This window comes from Carassius gibelio, chromosome B18 (assembly GCF_023724105.1).
Source record: "Carassius gibelio isolate Cgi1373 ecotype wild population from Czech Republic chromosome B18, carGib1.2-hapl.c, whole genome shotgun sequence".
NCBI classification, from domain to species: Eukaryota; Metazoa; Chordata; class Actinopteri; order Cypriniformes; family Cyprinidae; genus Carassius; species Carassius gibelio.
In genome coordinates this window covers 12,878,306-12,890,897 of record NC_068413.1, presented here as the reverse complement: position 1 = coordinate 12,890,897, position 12,592 = coordinate 12,878,306, and the positions used below count along the sequence as shown (strand labels likewise).

The following is a 12,592-nucleotide window of genomic DNA, read 5'->3' as shown; positions in this document are numbered from 1 at the left end:
AAAACTGACAATTTGGCAAGTGACAAATTAACTTCATACTTGGGTCAGAAAGTTTGGTATGCCAAAATATTTGTTTTATTTTTATATCACAGTGGACATTATGGTGATTACAGTAATAAATTGCAACACCCATGCAGAGGTGCACACAAAATGACTGTAAACTATATACACTCAATCACTCTTGGGGAAGTCGTGGCCTAGTGGTTAGAGAGGTTGACTCCTAATCCTTGGATTATGGGTTCGGATCTTGGGCCGGCAATACCACGATTGAGGTGCCCTTGAGCAAGGCATCGAACCCCCAACTGCTCCCTGGGCACTGCAGCATAAATGGCTGCCCACTGCTCCGGGTGTGTGTTCACAGTGTGTGTGTGTGTGTGTGTGTGTGTGTGCACTTTGGATGGGTTAAATGCAGAGCATGAATTCTGAGTATGGGTCACCATACTTGGCTGAATGTCACGTCACTTTCTCTCTTTTTTTTTACAACAGCGGTTCTCAATTCCAGTCCTCGCGCCCCACTGCTCTGCACATATTGTATGTCTCTCTTTGTTAACACACCTGATTCAGATAATCAGCTCGTTAGAAGTGAGCTGCGTGCATGATCTGTGTTCCGATTGACATGGTCTCTACACAGTGTTTACTGCTCCCTACTCCCTGAGCAGGGGAAATCTGTTGAAGAGTACTTCACTTTGGAACATTCATTCATGGATTTGCGTTGCACAAAGCCCATCTGCACACACACACACACACACACACACACACACTCTGTAAATCAGTACAATTTAAATTCATGTCTCGCACACCTCAATGCACTTTGAATGGAACATATACGTTCGCTTCGAATTGGAATCATGGCGGAATATCCTGTGATGTCCACTTCGCAGGGCACTTATGTTCGAATAGTACAAAAATCTGAAGCAATAAGAGAAACATACAAAATATGCAGAGCACTGGGCCTGAGGACTGGAATTAAGAACCGCTGATATAGGCTACACTTATAAATAAATGTATACATTTGTACATGTGTAACCTACTAGCTATTTACATATTTATGTAAACAAAAGTATTATCATTTAATAATTTTCCCTTACATAGAACCTTTTTGGCATAAAAGGTTCTTTGAAAGTTAATAAAGAACCCTAGGGTGTATAGAACCCACTGTACTTTTTTTGTAAAGATTATACTGATAGACACCCTTAGATTTTTGTCTTGTCACTGGGGTACCAGCTTTGTTTCAAGCCCCTCCCCAGATGATGACATCACTTGAAGCATATAAAGCCACTCTAATAAATACATGTCACGGCCAAAAACATCGGCCCCCTTGGTAAATATGATCAAAAAAAGGCTGTGAAAATTCATCTGCATTGTTAATCCTTTTGATCTTTTATTTAAAAAAAATTCACAAAAATGTATGCTTTCATTGGATAATAAGAATTTAAAATGGGGGGAAATATCATTATATCTTAACAGTTCCCTGCTAAGTTACTTGAGTTGACTCCTGTTACTACTTACCTATTGTGTTTACCTTCTCTCGTAGCGATCTGCCTTCTCTTCCCCGTGGCTCCAGTTACTCTCCTGTGTTACTTCGATTACTCACTTACTCACCATCGTCGAGGTGTGTGCTCACCACCGTCCAGTCAGGTCACCCCACCCGGCAAGAATACATCCTGATTTCAATCTCTCATCCTCTATCCACCTGCAACTCTCTCTCTGTGAATATTTACCGGTTTCAATAAAATCCTGAACACCTCTCAACCCCTGCCTTCAGTCCGCTTAGTTACAAATACAAATTGGCCACAATTAATGGCCCCCTTTTATTCAATACTTTTTGAAACCTCCATTTGCCAGTTTAACAGGTCTAAATTTTCTCCTATAATGCCTGATGAGGTTAGAGAACACCTCACTAGAGACCAGAGACCATTCCTTCATCCAGAATCACTCCAGACCCTTTAGATTCCCATCTCCATGTTGGTGCTTCTCCTCTTAAGTTCACTCCTCTCATTTTCTGTAGGGTTCAGGTCAATGGCCATAGCAGAAGCATGGTTTTGAGCTCAGTGACCAATTTCTGTGTTGTTTTTGAGGTTTGTGTTTGGGTTATTGTACAGCTGGAAGATCCAGAGTCAGTCATTTGCTGATTTTTTATCTGTTGGTATTTGATAGAATCCATAATGCCATGTGTCTAAACAAGATGTCCAGGACCTCCAGCAGAAATATAGGCCCATGACATCAAAAATACAGCTGTATATTTCATTGTACACATGGGGTACATTTTATCTCTGTGTTCACCAAACCCATCTTGAGTTTGCTGCTTAAAAAAGCTCATTTTTAGTTTCATCTGATCATAAAAGCCAGTCCCATTTGAAGTTCCAGTCATGTCTGATAAATTAATATGCTTTAGTTTGTTTTTGGATGAGCTCGGAGAATTTTTCTTGTAACCCTCCCAAACAACATTTGGTGATGTAGGTTCTGTTTGACAATTTTTTTAAGGTTTTCTGAACCTGAGATTCAACTATTTTCTGCAGTTCTCCAGCTGTGATCCTTAGAGAGTCTTTAGCCACTCAAACTGACATCCTCACCATGCATTAGGATGCCATAGACACACGTCCTCTTCCAGGCAGATTCGTAACAGTTTCTGTTGATTGGAAATGCTTAATTAATGCCCTGATGGTGGAAATGGGAATTTTCACTGCTCAAGCTCTTTTCTTAAAGCCACTTCACCAATATGTGAAGATCAATTATCTTTTGCTGCACATCAGAAATATATTGTTTGTTTTATTTTTATTTTATTGTGATGGATGATTAAGGGAATTTGGTCTTTGTTTTCCCTCTTCTTTATATTTCTGTAAAACAGGTAGCCATGGCTGGACAATTTCATGTTTATAATCATGCTGGAGTGCTCAAAATTGTGAATATGAATGGGAATATAATTCAGAGATATTTCAATCATAAAATTTCTAAGGGGGGTAATAATTGTGTCCAACGATTATTTGAGAAAAACCTTTATTTCATAATGGTAACCCCCTCCCCCCGTTTTAACTTCTTATTATCCAATGAAAGGATACATTTAAAAAAAAAAAGATCAAAAGGATTAACAATGCAGATGAATTTTCACAGCCTTCTTTGATAATATTTACCAAGGGGGCTGATCTTTTTGGAAACGACTGTATATATTAAATCCTCACAAGACAATTTTTTTTTAAATGCCTTTATTGATTTGAGTAGTGTTTCAGTATTTAGAAGTTGAGAAAATATTTAAGAAAAGTTTAATTTCAGAATAACACTTCAGAACATGTAAGATCAGAACATGTAAATGTAGTAAAATCAAAGTAACCGTGGAGCAGGATGACTGCATGTGATCTCACAGGTATTTAGCACAAACATAACCCAGTGAGGTTGAACAGGCTTCATCGTTCCAACGGTAACCTATGGGGTTAAAAAAAAAAAAGTATGTAATTCTCATAATTATTGTCATGATAGATTCAAAATAAAATTGAATGTTTAAGACATGCTTGACAAATGAACCCTTTCACATTACTGGTTGATGTGAAATTCTATGATTGCAAATAATTGTAAATAAAAAACCACACTGCATTCTTACTGTCGAAGTTTAACTCCCCACAGTTCTCGGTTTGCAGACCGTCAGGTTGTCCAGGGGCCCAGTAGGTGAAGTCAAATGGAGTTCCATCAGTCCACAACCAACCTCCTACCTAAAGAGCAAAGACAGTTGGTATAAGAGTCCTCTACTGTACTTAGACTACATTTAGAAGGTCATTTAGTTTGGCTTTGAAAAAGTCAAACCATCTACACAAACTTTGGAGATTTTAGTCATGACAAACAAACTAGACAAAGCAAACAAAAAAGGCCACACAACTTTACTTACTTGTTCACCATCATGAGTACCAAACCAACAGCGTGTGGAGGAAGAAGGCAACAGACTCAGGAGAAAATCATGTTCTATTTTACTATGTACAGATGCGAGATTTGCATCCAGACTTTGGCATTCCCTCTAAAGACATAGATTTTTTTATTGTCAATACAAGATAATAATTTTTTTTTTAGCATAAAGCATTTTTAAACAACATTTTTAGTCATTTTCAAACTTTTTTTTTTGCTCAGCATGAGTTTTCTGTCAAATGTATTTACATAAGGAAGTTTTATTTTAAAAATAATAAAAATCATCTTGTAACTAATACTTTACCTCTGCTGTTACCCAGTTGACTGCCTGAGAGAAGAACTTGTAGCATCGGACTCCAAAATTTGTCCATCCATGGGGGCATTTTTGTACTAAATGAACTATCCAGTAAATGAACATAAGAGATATTAGAATAATATTATGATAAATATTAGTTGGTTGAATATCATACATTTCCTGCTATCCTTTTCCATAAAGCTACAAAAAATCAAGGTTTGGCAGAAAAGCTTTTAAAATTCATTAACAGAGTTTTTACAAATAAATATATTTGTTACCTTCTGCGTTCCCCATGGAGAACAAAATGAAAAGAAGCATTAGACTTCTCAGCATTGCCATGATGAAACTGAAAAATAAAAGTTAAGCATTAAAAGATGTATTATACTGCACATTGTGGATTGTCAATGTATTTTAAAGACAAAGATACTTTACGTCAAAAGGTTATTCAGTAGGTCTCTGTGCCAAAACTCACCTTGGTTTTTAGATTGTTGCCTTTAGAATCTCAGAGGATGATGTTGTGAAGTTTCAGAAAATGCCCTGCTTATATACTTTACTTGAAGTCAGGTGTGTATAAGCCACGAGGATCAGAGGCATCACGTGCCTCCTCAGATTTCTAAGACAAGCAGATTTTGAACGCAGCTTCCAAAAGAAGAGACAACAGAAAATGTGACCTTAACTCACACTTGAAAAAGCTGTGCTGCATGAAAATTATTATCTTTTATGTATATATTGTATGTATGTATATATATATATACATATATATATATATATATATATATATATATATATATATATATGTATATGTATATATATATATATATATATATATATATATATATATATATATATATATATACACACACATGAATTTGATACATACATAATCATGAAAAATAATACTGTAAATATAAAAAAGATACCATCTAAAAGCATCTCTCTCTACGGAGGTGTGGTCTGTTTGTACAATAGAAAGAAACTCAGAATTTATTTACTAAAACAGTTGTCGTACAAGACAGACAAACTAACGAACCCTTGCTCTAACCCTTGCTCTAAAAGTAATGTAATTGTGTTTAGAAAGCATTTCCTTTTTGTTCGGCAAAGACTGCAATGATTATTAATGCGTAACGGTCAAATATAATTTTATGTTATTACTTTTTTCTTTTTTTTTCACTGTTTTCTTCAATTTTATCAAATACAGTACACACCTTGATTTGATTATATACAGTACAGACCAAAAGTTTGGACACACCTTCTCATTCAAAGAGTTTTGTTTATTTTCATGACAATGAAAATTGTAGATTCACACTGAAGGCATCAAAACTATGAATTAACACGTGGAATTATATATGGAATTATATACATGACAAAAAAGTGTGAAACAACTGAAAATGTCATATTCTAGGTTCTTCAAAGTAGCCACCTTTTGCTTTGATTACTGCTTTGCACACTCTTGGTGTTCTCTTGATGAGTTTCAAGAGGTAGTCACCTGAAACAGTCTTGAAGGAGTTCCTCAAGAGATGCTTAGCATTTGTTGGCCCTAGTCATGAAAATAAAAAAAACCTCTTTGAATGAGAAGGTGTGTCCAAACTTTTGGTCTGTACTGTATATCTGTGTGTGTGTATGAGTTGTTTCAACTGAAAAAATATACAACTAAACTTAAAATTTTAAGGCAGCGGGGTAACTTTTAAGTTCTTTTAAGATGGCTCGACATATTGCTTTTATAGTGATGGAGAAAGAGACATGGGTCAAACCATATATATTAGGTTACCCCTGCAGTTATTGCATGTACTGAGGACAACTTTTGTGTGTGTGTGTGTAAAAATAACTCCAGAGTATCCTTTACTGAATCCAGCAGTACGTCGCATCGCGTTCTTCCTCTAAGGTAGCATAATTTAAGGCTTATTTATTTAAGGCAAATTATTCCAAAAATCCATTAAATTATACAACCAGACAGAGCTCGATTTGTTTGTCGAGGCCTACATGTAATGATTATCGAATAAGTATGTGTATGATAAGTTCAGTGATTGTTGGTTGGTTTCATACAGTACAGTATTTAAACAGGAGTAGGCTATACACAAGTTTTCTGATGTTTCTCATGAGGAAAGTGAGGCAAGTATTACATTTTCGGTTCAGTTTTGAAATGCATTTCATAAAGTTGTTCACAGAGAAGGCACAAAGCACAAACACTTTTGCTTTCTTTATTTTACAAAAGCATTTAGTAAAGTTTTAGTATCATTGCCTATACAAATACCAGTTTACATTTTCTAACTCTTTCTTACTCTTATCCGAATTCATCTGAACAATTATTTCTTCCTCATTTTCAAAAGTCTAAATTTTTCAGGGTCGAAAATAACAGAGTAGTGTAAACTACAGGCGTGACCGTAGCAAAAGTTATGCATTTTAAAACGAAAATGCGCTAGTGTAAACATAGCCTTTAACAAAGTTTTCTCATTTATCCTTATTAGAAAATCATTATCAGAAAGTACACAGATCAGACCTTAAACACACCTTGCACTGTTACAATTAGTGGGTGATGAAAATCTTGCAGTGGTGTAACGTGTAAATATACGTCTTGACATTTACTTTGGATGCTGTAGAACTTTTACAATAAAAGGACAATTAAGTTGTATTCAGATGAAATGTTATTCATGTGATCAATTATTTTAACTGATAAATAAAGATTAATATTGCTTGTCTGGGCATTTTACTTCTAAATAAATCTTTGTTTTAAATGTATTGTATATAACCCACATGGAAGATTCCCCACCTTTAGTTGCATGTGTGAGCTAGAATTCACTGTACCACAAACCGGTTTTGCCAGTTTTTCATTTTGTTCCTTTGCCCCTAAACAATGACTAGTTTTGGACATGGTTTTGATTTAATTTGTCTAATTTCTTTGAGTTTATTTTATATGTGTAGAATTGATTTGAGTTTAGAATTTTTGGTTTGAGTGATTGGTGGCAATGATAGGTGCATCATATGTTCCTCTTCAGGAACTCGAGCTGCGTCAAGAACGAATTGGGAATGGGTCCAGCTTGACGTATCTGAAATAACGTGTATAATCAGTCCAATGGAAGGGCGAGAAGTCATTGGCGGGTGACGTCAGAGACCAGGAAGCAGAAAACCACGAGAGGCGAAGCTGTTAATCAGCCTTTTGTTTTCAGCAAGCGTTCTGTGTGTGTCAGTCGCTATTTGTTTGTGAGTCTTATTTAGTGTTGTTTGTCCACTGATAAACTCCATTGTCGATGCTTCAATCAAGAGAAGTTTTGGGCGAGAGCAGGAAGCGTTCAGTTTGTGTTTTCTCTGCCAAAAAAAAAAAAAAGGTAGGGACACACGCAGCTCGTGTGTTGTCTGCTTGAGAGTGAAGTGCGCAGTGTCAGCTCTCGAGGGAGTTGAGGGCTGTGATGCGAGCCTTTTTCTTCACTCTAAGCAGGCTCTCTTTGAGAGCCTTCTTAGACTGGCATTTCTTGCGGTGCCAGCCCCGCTTTCGCCGAGGCAGAGCGGTGGTTGTGCTCGCGGGATTCGCTTTCGGATGTGCTGGAAGGAATGTAAGACGGGCAAGTCCCTATCCTCTTTCTTAACCACCAGATCCGGCGCCTTCTCTCGGGGTTTAGTAGTAGATAGTAGTTCACATTCCTGGGCATCTTAATATGGGAGCAGACATCCTGTTGAGGCAGGGGCCGAGGCCTGGGGAATGGCGGCTTCACACCAAGGTGATGAAGCAGAGTTGAAGATTTTGGCCAGACTCGGGTGGATCTGTTTGTGACTCGATAGACATCACACTGTCCCCTCTGGCTTCCTTTAACTCATCCAGCTCCACTGGGGTTGGACGCCATGGTACAGATGTGGCCGAGGCTTCATCTGTACATTTTTCTCCTGATTGCTCTGCTCCCGGGAGTTCTGGAAAGAGTGCGCAGGGACGGAGTGCGGCTGCTGTTAGTAGCCCCAATTTAACCAGGGCGGGTATGGCTCCTGGGCCTGATTTCTTTTTTTTGATGGCACTCCATGGCAGCTCCCATCCATATCACCCCTGATCCTTCCCGGCAGATTGTGGTGGAGGTTGATTTGTCAGAGGTGGGAGTTGGTGCCATCCTATCCCAGTGTTCTTCCCCCAAACAGTAAGATGCATCTTCGCATGCATTTTTCTCACAATTTGTCTTTCACTGAATGCAACTATGGCATTGGTAATAGAGAGCTGCTGGCAGTCAAGCTTTCCTTGGTGGAATGGCATCATTGGTTCAAAGGTTCGGGGGGTTTGTTATGTTGTTTGGATGGATCATAAGAATCTTGAGAACATCAAGTCCGCTAAAACAGTGAATCTCAACCTTTTGGAGTACTGGGCCCCAGTCAAATTTAAAACCATCCTCTGGGACCCCCAGAACAAAATTTGTTTCTGTAGTCACATGGGAGATTGATTCAAAAGTTTGCAATATTATTATTAATTTAGAAAAAAGTTGTGTTGTGAAATTGCAATATTTTGTAACATTCTAAATGTCACTATTGTTTTGATCAAAATGTCCTACTGACTCCAAACATTTGAACTGGTAGTGTATATTATTAGTTAGTTGGAATGGTTTGGAGGTGACTAAAAGATCTGTTAAGAAGAAAACAATTCTCTCTGGAATTTCCTTTGGTATTTTAGAAATGTGTTTTTTTTTGTTAGCCTGCTGCAGACAGGTTGGTACTGTACATTATGGCTACAACTAGCACAACCATGTGAGCTATGTACTTAAATAGCAACTTGTTAGACACTTATGTTTTTAAAGGTCACAAAATTAATGTTTGATGTTTTGAAAACACAAAACAGCCAAACCAGTCTTTGCCTTCAATTTTATTCCCCTCAGAATTGAAATCATTATTCTAAAAGCCCTCAGGAAATTCCTGAGTAATCCCATAGAGAATTAGCCTTCCAAACTGTCCTGCAAATTAAAGTTGTGACTAGGGATGGGTATCGTTAAGGTTTTAACAGTATTACTACTCTTACGATACTGCTTAACGGTCCGGTACTTTAACGGTATTCTTATCGGTACTTGTGTGTTGTGTTGAGTTACTTTGTGTTGTGGTAGGCAGTCGAAAACTTTGCATTTCTCTGTCTGCACATAATGCACTTTTTAAAGATGCTTTGACAGATTGCTTGTGTTTCCGCCCTTACATGCAAACATTTTGTTGCACTTATGACAACCAGCGTTGTCTGCATCAACTATAGTGAAGTATAACCACACTTTGGAACGTTTTGCTGTCTCCGCCATTCACTCTTTGTATAGACCCCTTAATCGCCTACGTCACTGTGACATCACCGCTCTAACTGGAGGCAAAACATAAGGCAGAACTCATTGCAGGTGCACTAAAAGTTTGAGGTTTTGACTTTAAAATGTCTTCTTGTTGGGATTTTGGCTGCCAGAATAGAAGGAACAGCACTTTTGTTTCAAAACTAAAGTTTTACCGGATCCCGGCAGACATTCCTTCACAGAAATCAAGAAGACAATTGTGGTTGAATGCAATACAGCGTACAGACTGGACGGAGATGATCATAAATAATGCTCCTGTTTGCAGTGCACACTTCATATCAGGTAAAATAATCTATGCAATATGAACTGGTGTGTTGGTTTTATCTAGTAAATCAGCAAGTTTCTGTTTTATAGGTGAAAAGTCACCAACCTTCAGTGCACTAGCTAGTTTAAATGTTAAACAAACATAGAGTGATAGATGTGTGTGCCATCCTTTGAATGGTCTCTTAAAATAATACACGTTGCTAATCATAGTTAGCCCAGCGATAGCAGGTTACATTAGAAAATAAGCCTTGACAAAATTCCCCATACCACCCAAAAGTAATTCATATGGCCATATGGCATATGGGTCAGGTAGCCTGCTTCCATCTGCGAGAGTTAATAATAAAAGAAAAAAAAAGCTGTCACGGTCCCGCAAAGTCAGGGACTGTACATATTCGGACAGTTCCGAACCTTCTTCTGCATCCACGTTTAATAAATCCCTCCTAAATCGTGCTAGCTTACGCTTGTCAACATTGCGTCCGCGCCCACCCGGAGACGTTGGAATGTTTACAAACTTTTAAGGGGTCTATTAAGCTGGATTTTCGTACTGTAAGGGGGCATTCACATATCGTGTCTAAAACGCGTGGAAAACGCTAGACATGCCGCTTTCAGATTTTTTCCCCCAAAGCCTTCGGGGACTTGCGCTCCTGAGGAATCTGCCATTGCTAAGCAACCATGACCTGCTCTCTCCATGAAGGTGCGGAAATTTCAGCAATGGATAAATGGATTTGCAGCACTAAAAACTGCTTGCATTAGCGCTGCTACTAAATTTATAAAAAAATCCACATACAGCTATCAGCTGTTCCTTCATCTTGGCTGAGCTTTCAACGTTGTTATGGAAAAGGTGAGGAAGCTACATGACCTGCGGTGCGTTTGCGGCATTCTGAAAAGTTGTTTTTAACTCGATGCGGTGCGGACGCGCCTGGAAAAAACGAGCTCGTCACACTGTGTGCGCGTCGCTTCCATTATGAAAGTGCATACCGCGCGGCTACATTTGAAATGACGAACTTGAGCACGCAAAAGACGCGTTATGTGAACGCCCCCTTATGCGTGTGTGTCCGCGCTCGTTCTTGACTTGTTGTGTGTGTGTGTGTGTGACTGACAGACAGCCTCCGCGGCACGCATGAGAGATCTCGCAGATCTCACAGACAAACGTCTTAATATGATCGCACATTAGAAGTGTTTGGTGAGATAAAATGTGCACAATAACATTATTAAGCAAAAAAAATACGTAGTACATTAATAGCGTCAGATCTTACTGATACTACAGTCTTTCATAATTTAGCCCCGGGGCCATTTTAATACCGGGTTTCGGTACCCATCCCTAGTTGTGACTCTAAAACAGTGATTCTCAACCAGGAGGCTAGAGGACCCACAAGCCTAAGTTGGTCTCAAGGTGACTTAAAAAATATTTAAATAAATAATATTAGTATATTTAAATAATACAAATTTAATTTATATTAAAATAAAATGCTAAAAAACTAAAGTCAAGCTGTAAGCTAAAAACTAATTCTAAGAATTATTTCTATAATATAATAAAAAAGCATAATAAAATGATTTTAATTGAAGGACAGTTATCAAATAAATAAATAAATGTATTTATGAATTCATTAAATATAACAATGAGCCAAGTTTCTGTTAATAAAGAAAGTTTGTAAATGGAAAAAAAGACAGCAGAATTATTGAAAATATCTTATATCTGTAGTATTGTGTCGGAAAACTGGGGACTGAAAAGGCTGAGAACCACAGCTCTAAATACCATAAAACAGACAATATGTGCTTTTAAAAACAGGAACCATAACTGTTCACCTGTCAGGGTGAGTTTGTCATGTAGTGTGAAAACTTGAACTAAACAAAAGGTGAACCCAAATGCAGATAACCAGATCAAAGTTCTGAGGGAATGTCTTCACATCTTTAAATTCAATGAAAATGCAAGTCTAAAATCTCCACATGATAAATCCAGAAAGTCACCTCAAAATGTTACAATAGTGCAGAATGGTTTGACATGAGTATCAAAAAGGAAATACCAAAAGTCCACAAAGTTAATCCAGAAGGCAAAAACTTTACAGGAATCCATTCAAAAACAAATGAAATGTCAACGCTTTGAAAACAAAACTCCCATGGGTCCACAAAGCAAATCCATACTGCATACACAAAGTTCAAAGAAATCCATTGAAAAACAAAAGAAATGTCAATGCTTCAAAAAATTAACTACCATAGGTCCACAAAGTAAATCCAAAAGGCATTAAAAAAAATTCACAAAGAAAATCTGAGTGACTCCAAACTGTTTCAAAGAGCACATAAAAAAAAATCTAAACAAAGGAATTATACCATTTGCACAAAGTTGTTTAAGGAAAAATCCATTAAATATGGCATGAGACTGACCTAGACTTGGTCATGGCATGGGAAACACGGAGCAAAGTACTCAGGAAAAGGGTGGCTTAAATACACAACCAGAAACAAGACACAGGTGACAACTACTAGACATAATATTGACAGAGACTGAAACCCAACCAAACATAGGTGGGGGTCTCTAGTGGTCAGAAATAAGTCCACAACCCTGACAGGACCCCCAATTCAAGGTCAAGGATATCCCAGGAAGGGACCCAGGAGCATTTCTCTGGGCCATAGCATTCCTAGTCCACCAGGTACTAAAGGGATCTCAATATGTGACAATAGCCCATTATCCAATGGACCGTGTAAGCAGGTTGGCACCCAGTGATCCGAGAAGAAGTGGGAGGTCAGACTGGAAAGGAGAAAAAGAGCAGGTCTTAGTAAAGACAAGTAGCACTTCCTGAGTGTAAATTTAGGTGGGGCTGATTGTGGGTCATTGTGCTAGTTTATAATAAAGTCAAAA

The 12,592-nt window shown here is 37.9% G+C and overlaps 2 protein-coding genes across 2 annotated transcripts in view; one reads left to right on the top strand and one right to left on the bottom strand.

Moving 5' to 3' along the window:
- The window catches only part of LOC127977209 (homeobox protein aristaless-like 4), a 539,817-nt gene that overhangs the window by 473,631 nt on the left and 53,594 nt on the right, over positions 1–12,592 (top strand). The window lies entirely within an intron of this gene.
- LOC127977221 (galactose-specific lectin nattectin-like) lies at positions 3,319–4,525 on the bottom strand. Its single transcript, XM_052581952.1, has 5 exons — positions 4,460–4,525; positions 4,196–4,273; positions 3,878–4,003; positions 3,596–3,704; positions 3,319–3,420 (listed from the first exon to the last, which is right to left on the bottom strand). Exons 1-5 carry the CDS (start codon positions 4,523–4,525, stop codon positions 3,356–3,358), a joined length of 444 nt encoding a protein of 147 aa, XP_052437912.1. The 3' UTR covers positions 3,319–3,355.

Coding starts and splice junctions, on each gene's coding strand:
- LOC127977221 (XM_052581952.1), bottom strand. CDS start 4,525: ATGGCAATGCTGAGAAGTCTAATGCTTCTTTTCATTTTGTTCTCCATG. Junction 3,705..3,877: donor GTACTCATGATGGTGAACAA/GTAAGTAAAGTT, acceptor TTTGCTCTTTAG/GTAGGAGGTTGGTTGTGGAC. Junction 3,421..3,595: donor TGGGGAGTTAAACTTCGACA/GTAAGAATGCAG, acceptor TTAACCCCATAG/GTTACCGTTGGAACGATGAA.